At 43.2% G+C, this 27,773-nt stretch overlaps 1 protein-coding gene across 6 annotated transcripts in view; it reads left to right on the forward strand.

Annotated features, from left to right (window-relative positions):
- Positions 1–27,157, forward strand: part of gab1 (GRB2-associated binding protein 1) — a 52,799-nt gene extending 25,642 nt beyond the window's left edge. Inside the window, exons 3-13 of one of the 6 annotated variants that reach the window (XM_070978276.1) lie at positions 8,205–8,333; positions 8,939–9,104; positions 12,365–12,590; positions 14,086–14,771; positions 16,501–16,595; positions 17,773–18,073; positions 20,593–20,685; positions 21,894–21,987; positions 23,754–23,829; positions 25,037–25,165; positions 25,270–27,154. In XM_070978276.1, the coding sequence (XP_070834377.1) occupies positions 8,205–8,333; positions 8,939–9,104; positions 12,365–12,590; positions 14,086–14,771; positions 16,501–16,595; positions 17,773–18,073; positions 20,593–20,685; positions 21,894–21,987; positions 23,754–23,829; positions 25,037–25,165; positions 25,270–25,428 (2,154 nt within the window). In that variant the 3' untranslated portion in view covers positions 25,429–27,154. Of the gene's footprint in view, positions 1–4,202; positions 4,474–8,204; positions 8,334–8,938; positions 9,105–12,364; positions 12,591–14,085; positions 14,772–16,500; positions 16,596–17,772; positions 18,074–20,592; positions 20,686–21,893; positions 21,988–22,716; positions 22,841–23,753; positions 23,830–25,036; positions 25,166–25,269 lie in introns of those variants that run through there. The other 5 variants (XM_070978266.1, XM_070978300.1, XM_070978283.1 and 2 more) reach the window with 5 other exon arrangements.
- The last annotated feature ends 616 nt before the right edge of the window (positions 27,158–27,773 follow it).

The following is a 27,773-nucleotide window of genomic DNA, read 5'->3' on the forward strand; positions in this document are numbered from 1 at the left end:
CATGTCAGGTCAAGCTGTTTGTTGAGTTTATCTAACAAGCCTCCATCATGCGTGAATGTTTTAGTAAGAGTGTTTACCTTGAGGTCAGAAACAGGTGGTAAAATTGGCTGACGATTAACCACTGTCCAGGATGCTGGACCTCAGGCATGCACATCTTTCATGGAAGTCCCCTCTCCTTCCAGCAGGCGGAGGGCTGATGACGTTGGCTCAACAGCCTCACTTAGCCAGAGGCCATGCACTCTTACTTGTACGTTAACTGCCCTCTCTGGTGCTCAGGGATGTAAAAATAGCTGTTTAGCAAGAATCCCAGTCATGTCTCGCTAACAAAGACTGATTTATACAAGTTGCGGTCCTAAGCATAGAGGCTCTTTTGTCCCTCCCCTCCTTCTCCTTCTGCAGACCTCGTCACCAAGGCCTTGAGCGCCAAAACCTCTGACGCTCTTGACACTCCTCTCTTAGAACAGCCTTTGTTCAGCACAGTCCTACGGTCCCGATAGTGAGGCTTAGGGAAGCACTGCGGTCTACAAGATTGCGTATTTGTTTACTGCATTTGTGTCAGATTGCAGTGTCATGGAAATATTTTGGAGTTTTGTCGCTTTTCTGCGTCAGCAAAAGCTGTTATTTAATATTCTGGTATTTCCTCAAGTATTTGAAAATGTCACATGAAGTGTCTGAAATCCATTCCTTGATTTTTGGTCCCCCTCATGTCCAAACATGAGCGTTTGGAAAGATGGCGTGCATTTGTTTCAAGGCCTTGATTGCTGCGGAATCTGTGTTTTGCTCAAAAAAAGTCACTTCAATTGTGATTTCAAACAAAAAAACTGCAGCGTGACCTCTCACCGGCTCATCCTTACGCATCAAACATTTCCAGGTCCTTTCAGAAAGAACCACGTGTTTTGGGTACATGACATTTTTAAATTTTCACAGCTGATGCTGTTTTAACCTTTGGGACTGAAGCTATTGCAACAAGTCAGACAAAATCAAGATATAATGGAGCTCATGTATATATTTCCGCATGAACGGTGAGTAAGATTTCAGCACCCGATGCTCATTTATGCTCTGAGCATCCTCACTCCTTCTAATGAGACTGCCCTGATGAGTACGGAGATAAATACTGGCACACTGGTTACTCTTGCATGTTTAATTTCCTGCTTGAGAGAGAGATAGACTGTGTGTGTGCAGCCAATGCAAGAGAGAGTTTTTTATATATCAACTGGCCATAAAAGCAGTCTGGTGGTGATTTCTGAAAGATTAAACAATAGCGCGTACTAATCTGTACTGTTATCGCCAAAATCTTGACCTCCTCTCCCTCGTCTTTACCCTGTGCTCATGGTGCGCCCTGTCCCTCCCTCACCCTCAGTCTCTTGCACTGTGTTTTTCTGAGGAACAAACAGAGAAGCTGTCCCTAGTCAGGATGAGTCAGTGCAGCTGGGGTGCAGGTCATTTACCCGCAGCCCACTCAGACAGGACAGATGGCCCGGCCACCCTCACGCTGCTGAGTGCTAACTGTGCATCCAGAGTCTGTGAGCTAAGCTAATGCTAATGCTGATTGGGTGAACTGGAGTGGAGCTGAGCTAACGTTATCCAAACATGGATCTACTTGATGCAGAAGATGAAAAATGCACCAGGAGAAAAGGTGGAACATGTTATCAGTTTGATCACTTCTATATTTACATCCACCAAGGTGTCAAACAAATGCACAGTGATGAGACTTTCCTCTTGCTCATGAGATGAGATCTTCTTCTTGACAACATTGCACCAGCTCTCACAAACTGCCCTCTAATGTCCCCTTTAGTCTTTTTGTATTTTTTCTTTAATTGACTGTGATCCTTCAGACATGATGGAATGATAGGACGCACACAGACTCTCCTGCCAGAGTATGTCAAAGTTTTAGCTCTGTATCACAGTATATAAAATCTTTAGTCATGTAACTGTATTATTTTTGTACAGCAGTGTTGACAGGTCTGTTGTCTATGTGTCAGATATTGTAAATAGCTGGTCGTGTATCAGATGTGAACATACACACGCACATGCATACACACACAGCAGATACTGGCCCTTTAAAAGAAGCATGGCACCCTAAGTGTCTGTGTGTACTTCACTTAGCCATGCTTGTCTGGTTGTCTGTATACTTTCGAGGACTAAAGCTGCACAACATCACTGCTGTTAAGTGCTTATAGGTTGAGTGTTAATGGGCTGAGTGTTCCTCAGTATCCTCTTATGGTCAAAAACAGGAGTTTTCTTGATTAGAAGTGCGTTTGAATGTTATCTGTGCAAATGTTTGGATAATGTGTACGTGTAGCACATGTACCACATAATGTGCAGCCTGTGAAGTCATAGGTTATCTAGGGTTGAGTGTTAAGTTGCTTATGTGAAAAATGAAACCTTTGCTGTTTCGCAGTGAGAGTGAGTAATTCTGAGAGAACAACCCTCAAGATAAAGTGTTGGCAATCTATTTAGCGTCCGTTTAACTGCCTTCCAATTGTCTTTGGTCCGTTGCATTTAATGTGCAAAGCAGGCACATGTTGTGCCTGTATTACACTAACTGGCATACATGAGCAGGATGAAACACAAAATACACCAGCAGTCAAAAGAAACAGCACACCTGTCCATGCCCTGAAGAGACAGCCATGTGTAACGTTCCAACTCCTGCTACTGCAGAGAAATAGAGACCCACAGGCCCGGCTCAGTATAAGTTACCATTAGAGATATGCAGGATGAGTTTAAGTATGCAGTTTAATAGTCTGTGATGACAGCACATTCGCATTAGCAATTAGTGCACTCAAAGGCTTTTTAGGCTGCATTAAGCTATCTAAACCATGAAGCACAATTAGCCTTTTAAGTGCAATAAAACTGGAGTTGGAGCTTGAGTGGTGTTGGCAACTAGATTCACATTTTTAGACTAATAAATCAGATCAAACTCTTGTAATAGGAGACTGATTTGGCCACACACTTATTTTTAGCAGTTGCAGGCTTAAACGTAGAACTCATTTCCACTGCCTGTTTGTTCTCTGTCTTACTGCATTTGGGAGTCTTGCCATGTTTTTAATCAGCACACAGTGGTGCCATATTGTCTCATTCATTTCTCTGCTTCTCCTAGTATGGATTTTGGCATCACTTGGTACCAAGTCTGATATGTGAATGCAGAGGCTCATTTTATTCTTTATAAATGTCAACGGGGATGATTTTCAGGCTAATGCCTCTATTGATGCCAATCAGTGTCTTAAAGGAATACTTCTCACTTACATATTCACTATACTTCTCTGCTGAGAGTTAGACAGGAGATCTCATCCTTTCTCATTCCTTCACAAGACATTTTGAAGGTGCTTATTTTCTGTATTCATACCATGTTGGAATAAGTGATGGAACAGCTGATTTGGCCTTAAATGTTTTTTTCCTCATTTCCATAAATCTGCAGTCATTTTGGAATAAACCTGTCTTCTGAGACAGTTGGTGCATCCCTGTTCAACTCCCCCGTGTTCCTGTCCTCTGGGCCTTCTGGATTGTTTTCATTGTTTTTTTAATTTATGTTCATCTATTGTGAGAGCTGCAATGGGCCAAACTGTGATTCTGGCCATCATTTTGACAGAAATTAATCAGACTCTGCAGTGTGTAGTGATGCTTTACTAGTGGCTGACTGACCTACAGTATGTTAGCTTAAGCTTCAGCTTTAGCTTTAGCTTTAGCAATAACAAGACTGTCCTCAAAGACGTCTCTGTCGGGCTGCATTAGATTGTACTGTGGCTCGTAATGTTGTGTCCACCTCCTTTAGATGCAGAGGCTGGTGCTGGATGATGCAGCTAAGCTCTCCTCTCTATCTTCTCCTTTCTAACCACATCACACTTCTTTTTTTTTGCATAATTTCTCCCTCATTGCACACTTTTCCTCCTCCTCTCTACCACCTTTGCCATGCTCCAGTGATGTTGGTCAGGAGGCCTCTGACGGCAGCGTGACTCCACTCTGCTGGCATCTCCTCCTCCAGCCCTCCCACCCTCCCTCCCTTCCCCTGTCATCGTCTTAGTCAGACCCTCAATGCCCTCTCTGTCTGGCCCCCATAGGCTGCAGGACCTGGGTGGGCGAACAGAGGGTGTCTTCCTCTGTCTCACCCTATCAGAAGACACTAGGACGCTTGGAAAAAAGGGGGAGGGGGATAGAGAGGGGGCTGGCAGGGACAGCTGCCATGCTCCCCATCCCAGTCCAGTATCGTCCCATGCTGTCCCATTCCCAACCCTGGGGCAGTGAACACTAGACTCCTACGAGCTGAAGTGGGCTCTGTGACTGTGGAGTGAGCTGAATGGTGCAAAATCCTGTGTTGCTGTATTAAGGAAAACAGGAATGGATGTATATGTGTCCTGCAGCCTGCAATCAGTTGGGATTTAGCCACTCATTCAACACTGGATATGAAGGAATATGCAAAACAAAAAGCAGGACCAGATGATGCCTCATCATGTTCTTTGTGAGCCCTGACAGGAGGTATGTAATGATGGACAACTGCTCAGTATTTGGCAAAAGTCATGTGGTCATAGTGTCCCAGTGTGTTTTTGGTGTTGAGTTCAAAGTTCTGTGGCATGGTTTAGGTTCTGTCATGTTGATATTCAGTGTGTTTACACCCACTGAAAGTGATGTGAACAATTTTTATGTGATTCATCAAATGATCCTGCTGACACCCTGCTGTTTTTGTTTGTGGATAAATCAGACAGTTTTGATGCAGCTGGTGTGTTTCTTTCAGCCCATTCATTCTCAGCAGTGCAGGGTCCACATCCTCCCATCCAATAGAAGTAAAGTCCAACTACAAGTGAAAGCAATATTAAAATAAGTGTCTGTAAGTCAGTTTCCACAGCTGAACTGTCGAATTTTTGTTCAGACTCATTCGCACATCAGGAAGAAAGTGCATGTTGTCTCTCTGCAAGCACCCGTTCTCCCATTGTGCTGTCAGTCCAAATGCTCTCACAAAAAAGAAAAAGAACACTTCAGGCTGCAGCGCGTATCACTAATACACTTTAATCTGCCCACATTGGTTCAAAAATATGGTGGGTGGTAGAGGAGAAATCTGATTACTGACCAGCTGCACGTAAATGTGGATTTTACAGTAACTGGGTTATTGCAATACATGTAAATGTGCTCTCTGACTTCCTGCCTTAACCTGATTTCTCCCACTTTCCTCGTGTGCATACAAACATCATAAGCACTGAATGCATGTCAGTGAAACACACCACCTGCATCAGGTGGGACTGTGCATGTAGCTGTGTTTTCTGTCCATCAGGGACGTTGAGACCTGCTTTTGTGCTGGTGTCATTGTTCTTGTGCACGCCTGGTGCTGAACGCATGGTACAGATCAGTGCTATGAAGCAATGCGAGCATGTATAATTGTGCGTGTAGAAAGCTGTGTGAAAGTCCACAGATGGAGGAGAGATGCTCAAGCTACCACACAGCTTGTCATCCCAGAGCTACTACTGTTTGGAACCATGCTAATGTGGCGGCGCAGAAACTGGATGCAAATTCGCTTCAGGGCTCTGAATCACAAACCGCTGCTTTTAACCCCGTTAACACATCAGTGTGGGATTTAAGCATCTGACCGTAAACATTTTCTGTTTCTATCGTTGAAATTTTTTTTGTTTTGCAACTTTTTCCCAAATAGTTTGAGATGAATGTACTTTGATTTGGGGGGGGGGGGGGGGGGGGGGGGGGGGATATTGATGCATCTCCTTTCCTGATTTGATTATTGATTATTTCTTTGATGCGCTGATTGTGGCTCATTACAAAATTTGTTCTTGTATTTTCTGCTTTATTTATCTTTTACAGTACTCTCTGTGATAGTTGCTTCCTCTTTGGACAAAATAGGATTCATATACTTGATTGCATTTTTGTGATGCAAACTTTCAGATGAAATATTGTTCCTGTGGTAGCCTTTTCATGAAGGTGCGTTTCTATAATATCAGCGTTATTGATTTTAAATTGTGCAGAACTTGCTGATCGCAGCCACCTGTGTGATGTTTGTGTTGCTCTGATATTCACTCCACAAAGTCTCATGAAGATCTGAGATTCAGATCAAGTTTTTGATTCAGCGCTTGTCAAGGTTTTTTTTTTCATGCTTCTTTCTATCTCTTAGCTGTAATTGACCTGCTGTTTTCTCATGAATTTTACAGGGATCTCCTACTCCACGAGCATTAAGCAGTTTAGTTAAACAGGCCTCGCTTGTGTCTGTCTTCAGCATGTACAGCTTCCCCAGTTGTCAACAGTCTCAGCCTGGGCGGGCCTGGCCTCGCTGTAACCCAAGCTCTCGGTCCTTCTGTTCCCCACAGGGTAACATGACCCAAGATTGCTTTGTCATGTGCCAGAGAGAGGTTCCCTCTCCACACCCACCGTCTTTGTCCAACCAACACAACACAGACACATCGGGGTTGTTTTTGCATACTCGCTTTAGCTTTTCTGCTTAGATTTAGTGTTTAAGTTGGCCTGGCTCAAAGGATGTAGGTTTAATAGGTTTAAGCCTTATTTGGACTCTGTGGGTGTGTTTGTGATTATATAACGCAGTCCTTTTGAACTGCAGTGTGTGAAACATGTGCTGCGTGTGTGAGTGCAGTATGTCAGTGTGGGATGTGAGCAGTGTTTTCTTTTTTCACGTAACAGCGTGTGCTGCTTAACGTTTCGGTGTTTTTGTCCGTGCGATCCCTGCATATTCATGTGCTCGCCCTTTAAAAGCCAGGGGCTTCGCAGGTCCGCCTGTTTCTTCATTCTGTTTGTGGAGGGAAAGGTCTGATGCTCTTCATGCTGTCTCAGTCCGGAGCCTGGCCCGCTAACAAAGGACACCCTGTAGTTGGGAAAACAGCTAAGGGATGAAAAAAACGCCGATCCCACAGCATTATTAATACGGTCCGAATCTTACCCCAAAACAACAACAGCAAATCTTCAGCTTGCATTCCTCACACGATGCTTCTTGATCCGTCTGATCTCAGCGCTGCTTGTTTGCCTGCCGGCTCGAGTCTATCAACTCACATTTTAAACAGCACTGGCAAACTTTCTGCTATTCAGTTGATCATCTGATTTTATTTTTTTTTTTTAAGTGCTTAACTGTTAGGTTAGTGAAACTTGTACAAAGTGTTCGTACATACTTGCCCCAGCTTTAAGCAATAAAAGGAAGTAAGTCATTTTTGGATAAACTCCTGATGATAAAATCCAGCAATTGCTCAGACAAGTCTTGCGAGTATTTTGTGAAGAGCTTATTCTGAGCTCCAAAACAAAAACGTTCAGCCTGACTTCCATGACTCAGCAAAATCAAGAGTTCACGACCTTCTTGAGTCTGCATTTAAATCAATCTCTGCTGGATACGTCCTACAAATAAAACTACAAACACTGTGGAGTGGAAAAAGTGGAAAACACAGTCTAGAAACAGTGCAGTGTCAGTGTAGTGGCAAAGCTGTTACGCCTCTGGCTTCATATTTATTTTTAAGGCCAGAAGAAGCTTTTCACAATCGCTGATCTTTATCTTTTAAACAACAACTCATGATGTGACTGCTCTGAATGAGATGTAAACAAGCTCTGGAGCTGTATGCTTGTTTTTTCTGTTAATAAATTGGCTCTGTACTCTGACACAGGGGGATTTTTATCATGTTTCTTCAGCACGGCCTCAACAATCTATTAACTGATGGATTGTTATCCATATAGGATTCTAGGCAAGCGGTCTGTCATTGTCTCATTATCTCATTCATGGACATGATGTGCTGTAGGATAAGTACTTTATTGCTAAACTGTCCTTTATTTATGTACGCTGAGTGAAGTCATAAATCTCATCCACTCACATCTCTTTTTCGCTGTCTGCTACGCTTGAATTTGAACTCTTTGTTCTGCCTTTTTCTCACAGACAACACGTCCCATTTGAAAGAAAAGACATAATTGCCTGTTTCTCTTTATAGATTTGGTTATTCGTCCCAATCAGGGTGCTAGACCAAACTATGTGGCTTTTGTTCTGGTTATCCCAGACACATATTTCTGGTTGCGGGCCTCTTCCCTCTGGCTCTGAGGATTCTTCAGCGAGGGCAGTGCAGCTGGTGGAGAGTACACGCAGAGACACAAGCTATGCTAGGACACACTGGCTAAACTGGAAAAATAAAGCATTTGGCCGGCCTGTGGCCGGTTGGGAATGGAGCAGTCATTGTTAGAACACACATATAACCTTTGGCCTCATTTCTGTGCTCACCCTGCAGGCATGGAAGAAGCGGTGGTTTGTTCTTCGCAGTGGCCGTCTGACAGGCGACCCAGACGTGTTGGAGTACTACAAGAATGACCATGCCAAGAAGCCCATCCGCGTGATCGATCTCAACTTGTGTGAGCAGGTACGGTTCCACATGACCATCAACCTGCATAAGAGCCCAGTTCCATGTTTCTGCATGTACGGTTAAATCTTCAGTCCAGTTTTAAGTCATCGCTGTTTTTGCCCCTCTTGTAATCATGTTTTTATGTTTGGGCCCTTTCCATCACCATATCATAACATATAAGACACAAACTGAAGCTGCTCTTTTCCTCAAAAACAGTCAGACTTTTAAGAACCTAGCAGGTTGTGCTTTGACTCATTTATTTTGGAGGAAAGCTGTGGATTATATGTGTAACTTGAGCGTAATCATCCCTGCAAACGAGCAAAAACTGGTGCTAATGTGCTTTGGTGCCTGACTAGAGCTGCAACTAATGATTGTTTTCATTTTAATTAATCATTTGGTCAATACTGTGTTAGAAAATGCTTGTCACAATTTTCTAAACCAGCGGTTGTAGCTGGTTTTCAAATAGCTTGTTTTTCATATCATATAATGCAAAGAAATGGAATCAATTTTCAGAATTTAGAGGTTGAAATGGAAACTAACAGAATGTTTTGCAGTTTTGCTTGAAAAATGATCTAAATAATGGATCACCATATTGAAGTAAGGCACGTTTGTTGCCCCTTCAGGTGGACGCTGGGCTGACGTTCAACAAGAAGGACTTGGAGCACAGCTTCATATTTGACATCAAGACCATTGACCGTGTCTTCTACCTGGTGGCGGACACCGAAGAAGAGATGAATAAGTGGGTTCGCTGCATCTGTGACATCTGTGGTTTTAACCCCACTGATGACGGTAAGGATTTGGTGTTTGATAGCTCGATACATGTCAGTGCTGCTGGCCATCAGTGTTACTTTGAATTGCTTTATAACAGTGATGTGAACAGTGAACAGCACTTCTCTCTGTGTGTGGTTGTCCTTAATCTGCTGTCTGTGGCTGCAGTCTGTGATTACATTGCTGAAAACACAAAGCTACATTATGACCAGTAACATCATTTTGTTGTTGACTAATTTATTGTTAAAAATGTTGACTTATCAGTAACATCAACTGAACACAACAAAGACATTAAGGCATGCACCTGTCGTTCTGACAATGTCTCCAACTGATATGCTTTGACAAGTAGAAATACCTTGAAAGTTACCAGCGCTGTGTTTTCTTAAGAAACACTAACTTGATTCACAAACTATTAAAAAAATCTAGATTATTGACACTTTTAGTAGAATTGATCTTCCCGTGCACCTACAGTGTATGCAGTAGAGGAGAAGCTGGATTCCTGTGCAGCAGCTTTAAATCAGCGTGTACTTCGTCACCATATTGCCAGAATTGAACAAGACAGCATTAGCCCACAGGCTAATTACTGTACATTCGATTGGTCTCTCGTTTGATGCCACCGTTGTGCCTCTCAGATATCTGCTTCTTTCTCTGTCAGGGTGAACCCGCTGAATGTGCCAGAAGGCCTCTATTCAGCATAGTTCTCAGTCAAGGTCTAATGATCCATGTGTTGATCCATGTGTTGTGTTGAGGCTCACGTTACCCTTGTTCCCAGTGCTGGATAATCAAAGCATTGTGCGCCTGTCGGTCTCGCTGCCCCTCTTTGGTTCGTTCCCCCTTATCTGGTTCTCATTCTCTCTCGTTTGAATATTTTTGTTTCCTTCTCTGTCTTTGAGCCTAATTTCAAGCTTTGCTATTTACACCACGATCTCGGCCCTGTGTACTTTCTCCCCATCCTCGACTAAGTGTGTTAACGCTTCAGTGTGATGGGAACTGGCATAAAAGTTGCACTATTTTCCTGTCTGGCATATCACACTGCTTAGATTCTCTTCGAGCAAAAATGTACTTTTCAAACCTGGCAACTGAGTCACTGATTATGTTGCTCCAAGGTCGTGCTCTCCACAGCATTGTGAGCTTTGCCTCCTCTTCTGTTACATAGCTAGTGTTGCAGGGCAGCCCTGATAACAGCATTCATGGCACCTCTTCAACAGAATTATTGGAACTTGCTGTTAAAACCCTGATGTGCAAACAAACAGTAAACCCATTCAAGGAGAAACGGTCTAAAGACAAATCTCCTTGCAGATAGCCTTCCTTACAGTTCCTATTACAAAAGAGTGTCCCTGACTCTCCATTTTGCACTCGCTTGCACTTCTCTGCATGTGAGACCCAACTCCCACTCTTCTGTTGTGTGTGGCCATGCTAGAGTGCTTCACGGCTGGGCAGATACCAGCTGAGGGAACATTGGGAGGGCCGGGGAACGAAGGCTCTGAGAGACGGTGTAGGAGGTATAGATGAGTATGAGCAGAGGGGATTTTCCCTTTTCCTGTATGAATCAGCAGTAAAGCTTCAACAAACAAATGGGAAAAAGGGAAGAAGATAGCAGAGGAGGAGATCAGAGCAAACGATGCTCTGCAAAGATAGAAATTAGCTTGTAAAGAAGAGAAAAAGGGACCTTGTGTGAGATAAAACCATGTCAGTTATAGAAGAGAGTGGGAGGAGAACTGTGAATAAGGAGAAAAAAGTAGAAAGACGTGGAGTGAAAATAGAGATATATTTGACCATGTTGGCTCTCAGTGGACAATCAGCTCGAGCAGAAGGATTTGAAAAGGACTCTGATATTTGAAAACTCAGTGTGATGCTGCGGAGGCCTTGAGGAAATGCTGTCTGAGATGAAGTGTGTGGGACTCTGAAGGCACCGTGCTCACACTCTTTACAAACAAACGAACTTTTCAAGTGGGTTTCATGGTGTATGTTTCGGACGTGAAAAGAAGCATGAAAATACTAATTCATCAGGATGTGTTCTGTGTACATTTGCAGCAGTGACTGCAGTGTGTTTTAACTTGATATGAGCTGAAGGTGCTGCTGTTCGTCTCGTCGTTCATATATCACACGTATATCATCCACTTAAGCTCGGCAGGGTACTGCCCAGGAATCCACCAAAGTAGGAAGAGAGGCTCTAGGTTCTGCAGCTCGATGGATCTCTGTAGAACAGGCGCTTGGCAGCTTTGATTGGTTGAGTGAAATAATCCCTTTTGCGGCGCGGGTTTGATTCCGTGTCATCTGGACGGATGCTGCATGTTATCCCGATTCTTGCCCCCTTTCCTGAGCCAACACACATCAGCTGCTCAGGTCCTGACATTATAGAGACGTAAAGTTGATGTGTCATTCAAAATGCTGCTGGTGACTATAGACTGGAAATGTGTTGCTAGGAAACAGCTTGGCATGTTTACTCTGCCGGGGTTGCAAACACGGCTGACTGTTTACTTTCTGCCTAATACTGTATCATCAGACCGCAACTTCACCTGCACCATCTCAGTGGGGTTCACGGGTCCACAGTACAGCTACAGTTTATGACTTCCTTGGATGACTCTGGCTTCAGGAGGAGCTATAGGTTAACAAAAAGCTGCAACTGAAGTAGTCGAAATATAACACTGTGCTTCCAACAGAGGCAACAAAAATGTAGTAGATTCAGTGTAAGAAGTCGAAAACAGAAATAGGCCCAGTAGAATGAGTCCAATACATCCAGCGGATTTAATGAAATACATCCAGAGGAAAAAGTCCAGCTGAAGTGAATTAAGGCAATGAAGCACCCCTCTTTACTTACAGTGAACGTCCGCTGGTGATAATCTCCTGTGGGCTCTGTGCTGCTCTCATTAATTACCATAAAGCCACTGACGGTGTGTAAGCCTGACCTGGTCATTCACAGAAATCTGCTGAGCGAAGTCTGACAGATCCTCAAGGCATCTCGTCTTTTTTAGCAGTTTAGTCACCAGATTTCAAAACTATACAATTCATTTTGTGTGCAATGGCACCACCACTTTCCCCCCACAAGATTTGAGGTTATATTCACTAAAAGTCTGTTAATTTCTTCTATTGTTGGTGGAGGTGTTCATTAACTCAGCAGCAGTCAGCCTCCTCTTCTATCATCAGCTGTGGAAAACCCTGTATCATATTTGACCTTTTAGCTCTCTGAGGGGCACACACACGCTGTGATATACTAAAGGAGACAACACACCTCAGCAGTCTTGAGGGGAGTTCACCTCAGTCTCTTTTCTCTCCTCCAGAGGCAGCAAAAGCTGCTCACCAGTCAGCCATCGGAGGCCTGGTGGTGGACACCCCGCCACACCCAGCACTGGGTAATATTGTCGGTCCCGCAGCGGTGCTGTCCAATGTGCCCCCTCCATACCAGCCGGTCAGTGTGCGACACCTGGACTCGCAGTCCAGTTCAGAGGAGCCCCAGGATTACCTGTGGCTGGTCAACTGTGAGAGCAAAAAGCCTGAACCCAACAGGTGAGTTTGATTTTGGATGACGAGGCTCCATCTTCACTGTGACACGAGCTTCTCTCTGCACATTTTTCCAGCCCATTTATTTTATTTTATTTTATTTTTTGTACATTTCATCTCTGCTGCCACTCTTCTCTTTTTCCTCTGCTGTGTGGTGTGTAGCTCAGTGCAGCTTCACTCTCCATTGGAGGGGGACCGGGAGTATTTGCTCCTGGAGGAGTGTGAGAGCAAGACTCTTCCTCCCCAGATTAGTCTGTGAGTGGCCAGCCATCCTGCTGGAACGGCCTGCTTGTGTGGAGTGCTACACATGTATTTACAAAAAAACAAAAAAGATTTACATGGCTTGTGTTGATGATTATTAGTGCTGGATTTGAAGTGTTGTAGATCAGAACAGAGTTAGATTTTATCTAACACCTACTAATTTTATCATTGCCTGAATATTTAGAAATGACCCAACATCTACTACTTCAGTCCTTCAGTTGCGTCATAGACCTCATTTACACTTGGTATTAAAATGCAATTTGTGTCCAGACAAGTTCTCCAGATAAGGAATAACGCACCTTAATTCAAGCCATGAATGTGTCCTGATAGGAGCGATGTCGGATTTGCCTGACCACAGCTGGAGTTAGTCTGGCTTTTATTGTGTTCGGAGGTATATGTAAACGCAGTCCGTACAACATGCTAGCATCTGTCATTCAAATTAAAAGAGTGAGCAAGCAGGAAGGCTGAAACAGACGCGTCTAATGACTGATTATGTGTCTTTTCTGTGTTATGAAAGTACCATAAATGTGAACTGAACTGTGTGAAAAATCACAGCAGTATTTGTGGAAAATTAATGACACGCAGGAAGAAATAACTGTTCTGCACTCATCTGTGCAGCTGATCTTCTCCTCACAGTAATTTATCTATTCACAGAGCAGCCTAGAGCCAGAATTCACAAGAGGGGACAAATAACAAAGAATTTGTTGGCAGTGTTTCACAGAGTTGAAAAGTGTCCCCAGAACTTCCCCAAAAAGTTCATAATGGAGTCTGGGGCAGATTTTCCGCCACCTCAGATTCCTCACAGGCAGGTTTTGCTCTGGAGGACAGAGATCGATCTCAGTGAGGATAACGAAACTGCACGAAGAACACCAGATGTTGATGCGAAAGCAAGATCAGATCGTTTGTTATGCAGCTAATGTTTCTGCAGATGGATCCCATTTTAAGACCAAGTGTGAGTGGGGTGAAAAGAGATGCTGCCATGGCAAGAGGTGCTGAAGATGAGTGATAAGAGAGTGTGTGTAACGTTAGGTCACTAACTACGGCTGCAGAGGGTGCTGTGAATTCCTTAGCTTCTCTAAATGAGGTGTAGGTATTTCATCCTCTGGTGTGTGTGTGTGTGTGTGTGTGTGTGTGTGTGTGTGTGTGTGTGTGTGTGTGTGTGTGTGTGTGTGTGTGTGTGTGTGTGTGTGTGTGTGTGTGTGTGTGTGTGTGTGTGTGTGTGTGTATATTGTCTTCTCAGAGCCCATGCTGAGTGTTCCAAGTCTACCTCCTCAGAGACGGACCTGAACGACAACCTCCCCTCTCACCGCACGCCCACATCCTCCACCTCCTCAGCTAAACACACTTCACACAACGGCTTCTTCCCACAGCACCCGGCCCCTGCCTCCGCCTCATCCATCTATGACTCGCCTCCATCACGCGGTGCCTCGCTCTCAACTGACAGTGGCCTTTACCACCTCCCCCGCAGCTACTCCCAGGACACTGTGCTGCTCCCTAAGTCAGCCTCCTCCCCTTCGGCCCACCCGGACGGTGGGGACGGCTCTGAGCTCTACGTCTTCAACACGCCGTCGCGGAAGCCCTCGATGGAGACGCAGATGCGCAACCTTTCCATCAGTTACGATATCCCACCTACACCTGGCGCAAACTGTACCTACCAGGTTCCCCGCACATTGTCGTCGTCGACAGGGGTGGGAGGCTCAGAGGGCGGGGGAGATGTAGTGCCCCCTCCCCGACCGCCCAAGCCTTTGCTCGGTTCCAGCTCAGGACCCCCCCCACCCCCCGCTGAGCGCTCACCTACGGACACCTATTATGTGCCCCGCTCGGCGTCAGAGACAGACGGAAACTACTGTGTGCCTACTAGTGCCGGGAATAAAGCTTTACGCAGCAACACCATCGGCACTGTGGACTGTTCACGCCTCCGCAAAGGTTTGTGCCGCCGCGGAGTGTTTTTTCTTTTGGAGTTGTTGTTTTCAGAATTTATGATCTGAAAAGATTTCAATCTGCAGATAGTGTTTAACAGGACACACACATTCACAAAGCTGCTTTCCTCCACATCATTTTGACCTTTATGTGCAGTGAAACTTTCATCTACCAGACAACTGGCCCTAAAAAGCTTTGGCCCGGCTTACATGTGGTTTCATTCGGTACCCTTTCCACTTTCTTTTGATGGATGTTAAGAGACATCACCGGAGTTCTTGGCATGTTTTCCTCCAGCCGCAATCCCTATTTTCACCTTTACTCTTCTTTTCTGTTCACAATCTGTTCAAGTTGTCAAAAGCTCACCAGACCTGAACGCGGAGCAGACAGTTTTCTGCTGATGTCTTCGGAGCCATTAAGGGTCTTGACGATGCTTTGTGCAGCAATTCCAGTCATACATATCGATTTTAACATTCAAAAGTTATAAGATATAAAAGACACATTAAAGATCATCATCATATGTCCTCACTTGTGGACAAATACACGCCTTCTGCTCCATCACTGAGCACACAGATATCTTAGAGCCTTCTTTGTTGCACATACTCTGTCCTGTGTACTGCAACTATACTCCATATGTCACTAACCTTTGGAGCGTTGCTTCTCTAAATCTAACAACACCAGACACACAGCACATGTGCTGTTCAAAACACTGTGTTATCTGTTAAAATAGAGGATTACAAGTTTATATAACATAACAGCAGTTTGTGTCCACCATCATCACTTGTAGTGTGTCATACAGAGCAGAGCCTGAGAAGGTCTTCTGAGGAGACAGGAGATGCATTTCATAGTAACGGATGAGTAAAAATAAAGCATATCTAAGAACTGAAGAAGAAGAAGTGTTACCTTTCTAGCTTTGATCTTAAATCGATGCACAGCTGCCTTTGTAGAAAAGCTTAGAATAGAACACAACTTTCTGTCAAGAAGAGAAACTTATGGAGCAAAGACGGAGGCAACATAAGATATTCTTCCACTTACTCCTCCCTCTTGTGGTGACAAATGTCATTACAGACCTTTAGTGGTAAGATATTTCTATACAAAAGAGAGTCTCAAGTCACAAATAGTGAATACCTGAAGTTCATCAGGTGGTGTGTCAGGAGAACCCACATTGAGTGGAGTTGAGTCTGAATGTCCCTCCCAGCAGGTGTTGTGTGACTTATCTCTGCTCTGCACAATATTTCATCATCATTTGTAACTGTTCCTTGTTTATTCTGGGGCAGTCACCGTATTTGAAAGTAAAGACGTTTCTCGATGTAATTATTGCCCATCATGGTCTTCCCCCACTTAGTCTTCCTCAGCTGACACTCTCATTTGCCTTACAAGCTTTTTTCCCTGCTGTGGCACTGCTGTGGTACTGCTGTGGTTCTTGTGGCTGTAAGTGAAATGCATTAGCAGCTGCATCAGGGCCTAATGAGAATGCAAAAAAACAATAATAATGTAGAGCTCTTACGTGCTGCTGAACTCTATCCCACCGAACAAGATGAAAACACATACAGCTTTCTAATTAGGCCTCTGTTGTGTGTATCATTAAGATTATACTGCAGCATAAATGGCCTTAAAATTTAGCATATGGCTCTGATATGGGATGTGTAGGCTAATATTATGTGCTCTTGTTCTTGTTGCAGTATATACATATATCGCAGTGATGTGCGTACTTGGTAATTGTATTTGTTTCTTGCAGATTTTGGATCCCAGGACTGCTACGACATTCCTAGATCATTCCCCTCGGACAAAAGCTGCTCATTTGAGTTCAATGAAAACTTCAACAGCTACTTTGTAAGTGTCGTTCCAAAGTTCACAGCTTGAGCAGCTCATAATTCTGCAGAATCCAGCGTTCTACGGCAATGTGCCTCCAGGTTGTGGCTGATTGAAGGGTCATGTTTGTCATGATTGGATATTTTTAAAATGTTGCTTGTTTACGGTGTTAGAAGAGATTTCTGTGTCGGCTTAGGAAAGGCATTTTTTCTGCTCACAATAACTTAATACTTTTCTCAGCTGTTCCAGTAACACCCAGGACTGACAGCACATTCCTATTCCGCCCCATGACACAGTGGCATCACGCAGTACAGATCGAAAATCCTAGGGCGGAAAGGGAAAGTCATCTACATATATTATAGTGTTGTGTTTTTATTTATTGCTGCCCAGTGGGATGCTGCTCTGCTATACGAGCGAGCCGGATACAAAAACCTTTTCAACTTTTCTTTTTTGGGGCGGAAACAAACAGAACTGAAGGGCACACTCACAAAGAAAAAACAAGCGCCTCATTTCATTCAACGGACAGTATTGGGCCGACCGTCACCTGCTGCTTTTAGCATTTTTGCACAAGCTCAGTATTGTGTGTATGTGAAATGCACGGTCAGAGCAGTGTCTACAGTCACAGCCACATGAAATGATTCAATTATTAATTGGTTACTGCTGGTCCCCGGGCCACTGCAGCACTGTTAGCACAGAAGATATCAGTAACAGTAGAAAAGACAGAAAAGACAGACTGTAGCGGTTTTGATTCATACAAACACAGCCATTGAATTAAACATGGTAGTTGTTGACTACTCTTGTCATGTTTGTTGATTATTTCTGCTTCTGCTGCTAGCTTGATTCAGATTAGCCTTAATCATTCCCTCCAGCAATTTTGCTTCAGGCTTGATCTGTTGCTGCTGCTGCTGCTTACTTTCTTGGTGTAATGTATGCTGGCTAGCATCAGAAGCCACCTACCTGTATGTTTCAGTATTGGTAGTTTGTTAGAGTTCATCCTAGAGCGATTTGCTGCTGCTGCTGCTGCTGCTGCTACAGCCAATGTTATGTCTGCTAATGGAATGTTAGCCACCAGCTATTTTGTAAAGACAGTGTTGAAAATCATTACTGTTCCCCTGTGACCTGAGTGTAGAGGCAGCCTCATACCAGCTGTGTCTGTCCTTTTGTTTGTGAACATGTATGCATGCCTTGTCACCCTCAGAAAAACAAAGGAATGATGCCGGTGGGTAGCCAGTCCACAGAAGAGGTAGACCAGAACTATGTACCCATGAGTGCCAACTCCCCGTCACACCATCACTCCGGCAGTTTGCCTGAGCCGATGCACGAAGCGAACTATGTGCCCATGACCCCGAGCACCATGGAGTTCTCGTCCCTGGGAAAGCAGGTCCCCCCGCCCGCCCACATGGGCTTCCGCTCCAGCCCCAAGACCCCTCCTCGCAGGCCAATGCCCAGCGACTGCCAGCCCCCACCTGTGGACCGAAACCTCAAACCTGATCGCAAAGGTGAGGGGGCAGCGAGTGTGCATGCACGTGTGGCTGTGATGTGTTTCGTAAATGTTCTGTAGGTTTGTCAAGGTCTTGCTGCATAGTTGATGTGCGCTGAAGTTTATTGTTGTACTAAACGCCTTCAGTATGCTCGGTATTCACTAATGCAACAACTGACCAGGCTTTGTGTCACACTCGGCTGCTGTTCTCACTGTGCTGGCTCATGGTCATAGAACCGTGTGAAAAAGACCCAACCATCCTCAAAGCCGCGTCTTTCTTCATACTTTAATTGCCCTTATTAATGTGGAAAAATGTTTCCTCTCATTTTTGTCTGCTTGGTTTGTCTGCTGTCTTGAATTCTGCCATCTTCCTCTGCGTCTGCCCTTGACCAGCTTATTTCACCTCTTGATGAATTAGTTTAGTGCCTGCTACATCCTCTTACACCAACACAGTAAGCTCCTTGTCAAAAGCACTTTTGTCCCGAGCTCAAGAGGCCCTGTAGACCGTTTTGGAGGGGGCTGGTCCCTGTGCCATGGAGTGACCGAAGCCCGGAGTGGTCACCTCCATCCCCTTTGTTCCCTTCATCTGAATGGAGCGCTTTGATGAAAGACCTAATAGCAAGGGGAATTACAATCTGGGCAGATTGAAAGGCTGAGAAGTGGGCAAAGAGAGAAAGAGAACTGAAGGGCATCAGGGAGACGGGGAGTCATCACGTAGGCAAACCAAACCAAAAGCCAGCTAGTGATTGTCACTGAAGGAAACAGGACATGTTATGGAGCCTTACATTTCCCAGCGGGGAATCCTTCCATGTACAAGTTGTCTTTTTGTGACCTCTGAGCCAGTCATGACCAAATTTGGCATCCTTTATCTCTGGACTACCAGGACTTAAAGTTATAAAAAGATTATTATTCGTCCAAATCATCTAGCTGCTGTGCTGCAGGCCAACCAGTTTCAAGGCATTACTCAGATTTCAAGAGAAAAGCCAGAACTGGAAATGTCCAACGCTCATGAACCTGGATGCACATTAACGAACAGCCATTCCACATTGTCTTCAAAACTTAGAATATGAAATAGATTTTTTTGGCACAGGGGGCACATCAGTAGAGTCCTCATAACTCTTAAACATATAAATGCCAGTTAGTGGATAAAATAATCAGTTTTCAGCAGCTCATACTGTGTTTGCCCAATTCTCTGCATTTAAAAAAATTCAGCCCTTAAAAATGTATTTATGGGCAGAGAATATTTAGGCCTGTAGCTGGAGATTCATTGGGTGTAGAATAAAGCTTCCCTTCCATAATTACCTAAAAGGTACGACAATAGAAACTCATTCTTTGTTTTTCTTCTATCTATCATTTCCTCTCTGTCATTCATACATTGACCAGCATTGACCTCGTTTTCACTTGTGTCTAGAACAGCAATTTTTTGGTTAGTGTTGAAACATCTGCAAACCCTCCTGATTTGTCTTTCTCTTCTGATGGGTTTAATTGATCTAAAACACCTTGTAATTGGTTAATCGAAAGTTGCTGTTCAAATATAGGCTGTTATTATTATTATTATTATTATTATTATTATTATTATTATTATTATTATTATTACATTAGCATTAGTTGAGGTTCCCCTCAGTCCCGCTGCTCCCAGCACAAAATTTGCTGTGCTGGTCAACTTTTCTTCTGTACTTTGTATTAGAAATAGCACATAGACGAGCTAAAGCATGGAGAATTCAGAATATGGACAAAAATCATTAGCATGATATTTAGACTGAAGCTGAAGAAAATCAGGTAATATTGAAGAATGTCACTGAAGAGAAGCACCGACATGACAGGCTTATTTTCAAACTCGATGTTTAGTGGAGAGTGTGGGTAAATGCTTTCCTTAGTTAAGTGGAATATCATGTGCTTCTTTGTTTTTTTTTCCACTGGGTATAAATCATTTCTTTATTTACCATGAGCCATGCAAAGTTCTTCTGTTCTGTGGACTAATCAGCTCACTAGCAGCAATGTTCATCTCGTGTGCACCTCCCTCTCTGCTTCGACTGTCTGGACTTCTGTAGTCAAGGCCAGCAAACGACTTTACTTCATTAACACCTGAAATGAATTCTTACTCTGAGATTGTGGCACATTTTTAGGTTTTTGCTCTTGACAGTGCTGCAGAAAGATGCTGTGATCAGTGTGTTAATGTAAAGGGAGCCGCAGTTTGTATGTGCCCGTCTCAGCGTGACATGATTCGTCAGTGTACTCGCAGTGCTTACACACAGCTCATCGTGCATGCACAGCTGTGATGTCAGTCTTTGTGTGGGAAGCCGTGGTGCATGGAGCGAGGTGCATGTTGGGCAGTATGGGTCTGCTGTTGTCATGACAATCATCCTCTTGATAAGTGTGCTGCACAAAAAGGTGACTGGGCGTACGTGAGGGTGTCGTTTTGCTGTTCAGCAGAGTCTCGTCTTTCGCTTTGCATGGCAGGCCGGTTGTTACAGTAGGGCTGAACTGTTGTCATCACCAAAAATTTTATAATAAGCAAAGTCTTCTTTCACCAATCAGGTCAGAGTCCTAAAATAATAAGAGCAAAAGGTGTCGGTTTAGAGCGAACCGACTCTCAAACCGTAGGTGAATTCCCGAGGGGACGACGTAAGGGTAGGTACTCCACACTTAACTGCCATTGTGTTTGTGAAACTTTCCATTCTGTGACCTGTCTAAACTCTCCTTCATCTCGAGTCTTTGCATGCTCTCAGTAGTATTTTGTGGGATTACTGTTGTTTCTTAGGCCTGCTGGCTCTGTGTGCGAACCAGAATCAATTAAACTGTACCTTAATACTTCCAGAGCTTCCCAAATAGGTTTAAAAATATAACATGGGTGTCAGAGCTGCTGCATTAATCCAGTCTTATTTTTTTTAAATCCCAGCAGGAGGGGGATGAGTGTGCACCTCATGCATGGTGGATTTCACTTGATACAGTTTTGGAGCTCATGAACAGTCACAACATGCCTTTAAAAATAAACGGTTTCTCTCATCATCTTACCGAAACATCCCCTCATTCTAATATGACTACCTGACATGCAGCCAGTTTACTAACATTTCTCTTCCCAAACATTAATGTTATGTTTTTCTTTGCAGTTTCTCATATTGTGCTTGCACATTCAGATGTCGCAGCCACACCAGAATTATTGTCACAAAAACACTCACATGGCTCTGGAGAGCAGTAGATAGTCCTTCAGGAGGAAATTGAACCATGATATCATCTAATGAAAGAGAGACACACATTAATGACCATATCCACTCTCCTGCCTGTGAGCACCAACAGTGGCTACCTTCTTCATAAAGTATGTAGTTTGAAATCTTTTAGAAGCAGAAGCCACGAGTAATGAGCATTAATGCTCAACAGCTACTGTACAGTGAGTGAGGCTCTGATAGCACGTTAGCTGTTACACTGCACACAATTTTACAATGAACATTAGACCCATCGTTTTCAGTTTTTATTGTATTTGAGATTTTTAAAGCAGGCGGATTGGTTCAACCAACATTTCACACAGATTTAACATCCTCACACAGAAGTGATGAGGACATCCTTTGGCTGTTTCCATTTTTTATTCAAATTTTGTAATTTTCTGGGTTTTTTTCCCCTCAAAATAAAAGCTGAAAATAATGAACATACATGTAAACAACACAAACATTGATATGCATCAGAAATGATTGTTTCAACAAATCATTTGATTGTGAACGCAGAGGTTGATGAACTCCACATTGCAGTAACTTTCGTGGTGCTGACCTTTGCCATCCTTACACCGTGTAGCTTAAGTGTGTGTCTCAGGCAGAAACTGACGGTGTGTGTGTGCCTTGCTTCAGGAAGACCCGCTCCGCTCGAGATCAAACCACTGCCAGAATGGGAGGAGCCCTGCACGCCCGTCCGCTCGCCTGTCACACGGTCATTCGCTCGGGAGTAAGTACCGAAAATGTTCTGCAGCCTTTTTCTTTATTCTGCGTTTTGCTAACAACTAAGGGTGTGTTCACACAACTCTGCTTTCCTATTGGCCCTGTTTTTTTTCTGAGTTTGATGTCTAGTGGGGGTGGGGGGGGTCTCAGAAGAGACACTGTGCCTCATATTTCATCATGAAGTGCTTTTGGAGTAGAGTGCTTTTTTAAGTTGAGAAAAATATAACTTTATAGAGGAGCACAAGATACAAGACAATAAAAATAAATTGCTGCACTTCATCTCCGGGTGACTAAAGGAGTTGTTATGGAAACAGGGTGCATTGTCTTACCTGCTCGTTATATTACCAACACAAAACACAGTTGAGTTTTTTTTTTTTCTTTCTTTTTTTTATAGGAAAAGGGTTATTTAGTGTGAACATCCCCTTTTGTAGAACATATAGCACACAATTAACTGAAGAAGTAGGCACTAACACGTCATGCATCACTGTAGTCACTATGTGACCAAAGTCGCGCTGCTCATACAAACCACTCTGGGATGTGCCTCACAGCAACACTGTGCTGAATGCCGTTTGTTGGCTTATCTGGGATGAGGTCTATTTCTGTGCTTAATGCTGCAGGGACTCTGCTGGCTGCAGTGGTTTATAGCTGTGTCTGTTATGTCTGTGTTGTGTTTTGTGCTCACCAGAGACTGCATTTGCCTGGAAGTCAGTGTGTAAATATTGTGAATGCTGCTCAGTTTCTCTAGGTTTCCAATGCCAACGAGACCCCCGTCAGTGCATAGTACGGCCTCCAGCACTGACTCCGAGGACTGTGATGAGAATTATGTAGCCATGGTCTCTAATATGTCCACAGATGAACCAGTATGTAACACACAACCATCCTCTGATTTTAAGAAGCTGCATGATAACTTTTTCTTATACTTCTCAAATCACAGATAATCAAAGCTACAGAGACAATGTGCTAAATGTCTGATTTATTTTCATTGTGACACGTGGTTTTTTGTGGTTTCTTGAAACTATTGTACATCATTAGTATAGTTCATATTAGGCAGGCAAAGGTTTCAGGGTTGGACCCCATGCACCGTAGAAGGTCAAGCTGTAATTGTTGCACAGAAACTAGTAGAAATCCCTTTTCTGAAGGCAGACGTTAGTGTGGACAGGTTACTGGTTGCTGCAGACGGACTCCTCACCACTTCAGCTCTTCTCTTTGCCGTTTCCTCTTCTCCTGCTACTCTGCTTTCTTTATTCCCTATTTTTGTTCTTATGCTTTTCAGGTCTTGTGTTCTTTAAAAAAAACGCTTATTTTGACAGATCAGTACCCTTACTGTTGTTCAAAAGATCCATGTTTGTTGTTTGGGCATTGGTTGAAATGGAATCAAGTTAAAGTGTCTTTTAGTTGTTCGGTAATGTCTGCAGAAAACAGGCACATTCGGCTGATGTACCCAGAATAATGTTGGGTACATCAGCCATAAACTGATAGGATACATTTCTGCCAGCAGGGATTCTTTCTCTTACAGTTTGGCTATTAGATATACCATTTTCCTATTTTTTTTCTTGCTGTAACAATTTAATCTTTTTCCTACATTTGCTTTGATATTGTCTGCTGACTTCCTGTTCTTTCATCACTCATGTTTATTTCTTTCTCCCCAGTTCCTCATTTCTCTGACTTCTCCGGGCTCTGGCTTCGTACATTTTCTTTCTCCTGCATTTTGTTCTTGACCATCTGCTGTTCTCTTTTTTTCCTTTGTCACCACTTCCTTCTCACTCTGTGTAGAGAGGAGTCCTTCTACTGCACAGTCCCCATCACCCCTGTAAAGAGGGAGGTGGAGGAACTTGACAACATAGAGGAGGTGAGCAGGGTTGCCAGGTTAGACATGCATGGCCTACCCTGTCAGTATGCCAGAGGTTACCAGTCTCCGATGTTATCATTAGATCAGCAATTCAGCAAATACATAGCACATACTTTGCTGTGCTGTTATCACTCCCCAGCACCTGCTAGAAACTGGCTTGGATACAGTTTGCAGTGATTTTTAGATGTTGCATACTATAACTTTCCTGACAAGCAGTATGTCCTAGTTTTGTCACCATCCTAGTTCTAATAACATCACCCCACTTGTAGTTAGAAATTAACTCTACGTTTTGGTCTAATACGTATCATAGTGTTGTCACAATACCAGAAATTTGGCTTTGTCTACTGATACTAAAGCTCTTTATCCGTATCTTAAATTTGATGCTAAGCTATCATGGCAAAAACAAAGGAAAACACAAAGTGTAGTCAATGAACCGCTGCTTTATTCGACGGGAAAATATGGAAAGCACCATACACTAAATAATGACAGAACATAAACTCTGCAAAGTGCCAAAAGCCTTCTCAGATTTCAGATGGAAATGTGTAACAATCCGAGTTGCTTTGCAGAGTCACTTATTTTTCATTGCACAGCTTTGAAGCAACTGGAGTTCTGCACGTTGGTTTGGTGCCCATTTTTGTTTGCTTTGTCAGAGAAATGGTGCATCCTTGCTTCAGTGAAGAAACCTCACCAGACTGGTGCCTGTCAGCAAAGGGACCAGGAGAAAAAAGTTCACTGATTTAACAGTTTGTTTGTTCTTATAATGCAACGATCACAACAAAAGTTGTGTCTGGACAGTTTCCATATAGAGCAGGTGTAGACCCTACTCTTCATATAATATTAAGATTAACTACTTGACAACCAGTTTACATTGACAGTGGTTTTGTTGACGACTATGCACATTAATTTTGCCTTAATTGTCTAATGCAGTCGTCTTTTTCATTCTCTAAATGTTCAAGTCTACAAACCCTCTGTACCTGTATGTGCGCCCCCTGAAGTTGGTGCTAAATGTAGTTTTTGCCGGCAGAACATGCTTTTTGAAATTGCTAATTTTTTTGATAAATCAAATATCAGTCAAACCTTGTGCAGTCTTTGCAAACAAATGGTGGTTATTGTGACAATGCTAGATAAATATGAGCTTTGTTTCACTGTGACACTGCCTCAGTGTCCCTCTTCTGACAGTAAAAGCATCCTCTCCTGGCTTACATAGAACATGAAGCTTGGTGCACCCATGACTGCGGATGGTGGGAGCAGCCCTATGGTGAAGCCGAAGGGAGACAAACAGGTGGAGTACCTGGATTTGGATCTTGACCCCGGCAAGTCTACCCCACCTAGGAAGGTAGGAATTTATCAACCCCCCATCCTCAGACACCTGTTCACAATCAGCGAAGTTCGGTTCAAAGGTATTTTAACACCGCCCTTTCGCACGTTTTCATTCTTCAGATGAAAAGCAATGGAACCGGCATGGCAGCATCAGATGAACGTGTTGACTATGTGGTTGTGGACCAACAACGGACACAGGCCCTCAAGAGCACCCGGGAAGCCTGGAACGATGGCCGCCAATCCACAGAGACAGAAACCCCTTCTAAAGGACCCAAGTGACCCTGTTGTCCCGAACGTCAACCCACCTTCCAAACCCCCAAACTGCAGGGCCTTTTACACTAGTGTAGGCTGCGGTTTGTGCTTTGGGACAGTCCAGCTGTCACGTTCCACCTCAGTGAGATCCTTAGTGTGTAGGGGCCAGTGGAGCTTCATAGCCACTCAGCTGTCTTAAGTTTACACTGCTGCACGGCCTAGGACAGCACTGTGTGTACAGTTGTAGGAAGGGGTGTGAGCCAGGAATAAGCTGTATGCAGTATGAAAGCAGGTGGAATGACTGGACTTGTCTTTGGGGTTTGACTCAAGCAGACTCACAAACTTTGAACATTCACTGCCTCCTATATTGGATTCGAGTTTTTCGTTCTGTTCACCTTTCAGTGGCCGGTGAGCTGATCCAGACTTAACATCTTCTTAAATTATAATGCTGTTTATTGTTGTTTTGGAGTGTAGGTGAAATCACAAGATAACATGATGACAACACTTTGTCAATACAGCACTCTACTAGTTAGCATAGCTGGTTAACAGTGTTGATTTTTCAGTTTCTCCTGTTTTGAGTGGGGTGAAGTTTCCATGGGCACTGATCACAAGTCAGTTTTACCATCCCCCCCCCCCCCACTAAATTATGGTGAATGGCCAAAATGGACTCAGTCTGTGCCTAAGCCAAACTTCAAACCTGATCCCCAGATAACCCAGTACAGCAGAATTTCAGATTTTTATTTCTTTTATCTTTCAATGCAAAGGCAGTTGAACTTGTTCATTTTACACCTAACCAAGTGCTCAATTTAAGCTTTGGATTCACTCAAGGTTTAATCCACTGATCATGATCTGATTTCCATTTACTTTGTATGTGGAGATGCTTCAATCTGTTATAATGGAAGTGCAAAGACTGTACAAAAGTGTTATGTATATAAACAGGAAAAGTGTCCTTTATTTGTATGGAATATATAACGTGTTTGACTCGAAGGTATGTGGATTCTGCAGGGTAGAATCCTGTGCCCGTCTTTGGTGGTATCAGGACTTGTGATTAATGAATGAATGAATTACTGTGAGTTTTTAAAAGAACGTGACAGGTTTTCTATAAGTTATGCAAAGGTATCAAACTTAGGCTAGAGAGAGAGAAAATCAGGTACTCTTTATAAATGCATACTAATACAACTATCCAGTTCTAATTTATTTCTCATGTTATTTCATCAGGTGGATGTCGTGTCCACTTTTAGCTCAGTATTCTTAATTCATATGGAGGAACATTTGCTAAAGTCTGTTAAAATGCTTAGTTTGACAAGCGCCGGTCAGTTAGTTTCACAAGTTAATTGATATTCCTCATTTCTCTCTCCTCTTAGGTTTAATTTATTTCGAATTGAACTGGCATACAGTTTTGGGAAATTGACTGCCACATATACTCAACTTGATACATCTTTTATAGACAGTGAAAAAGTCTTTATGTTTGCATCGATCTGTGCTTTACTAACCTGTGAACTCTCACTCAGAAGTCCCAAGCATGTGCTACCACAAGGTAAAATCATTGCTGTACATATTTTGCCATCGATTAGATTAACATGTATCATTTGAAAAATGTGCCTACTAAGCCATCTTCGTTCTACTTCACTCTTTCCTTACTGCAGTCTCTTTGTGATATGGTCTGCAAAGCTGATGATGCTTTATCTTTTTTAATGAATCTCGACGGAAAATGTAAATTTTAAAAGTGGACTAAATAAAATCCAACCTCTTACGCATGTGTCCTCTTTCTTCAATATGATTTCCATTATGATTGAGTGGGATTGAGAAGATGAAGGGATAGAACAGTAAAAAGTAAAAGAAATCCAATGCTGAAGAAAAGATTCTGTCCTGTGCATGCTGATGGTGTTTTTAGTCTTCTAAAATTAATACCATTCCACACACACACACACACACACACACACACACACACACACAGGCGTGCACACATCTTTAATTCCTACCCTGCTGACAGCTTCAGTCACAGAGGACAATTGAATAATGACTAGTTTTTCTAAAAGACTGTAGACATCCTGAGCAATTACAGCCTGCAAATTATGATCTCACCATCAGAATACTTGAGGATTAAACAACCTTCTATTAATACTTACAGTATACCAATGCCCATGTCTTCAATAGCCTGAAGTCGCACTACTAAACTAAACTAAATATAATCGGCACTTTAGAATATCTGGTTATGTTTCCCAGCTGCAATTATAGTATTCAGACAGCTGTACAAAATTGATTTTGTACAACTTTTTGTAAGTTAAGATTTTACTTAAGGCAAGCGAGGCGGTTTTATGCCACTTCCGGTTTCCATCTTTGTTTGATAGGTAATTAACAGAACTCACTTC

The sequence above is a fragment of the Chaetodon trifascialis genome, chromosome 2, assembly GCF_039877785.1.
Source record: "Chaetodon trifascialis isolate fChaTrf1 chromosome 2, fChaTrf1.hap1, whole genome shotgun sequence".
NCBI lineage: Eukaryota > Metazoa > Chordata > Actinopteri > Chaetodontiformes > Chaetodontidae > Chaetodon > Chaetodon trifascialis.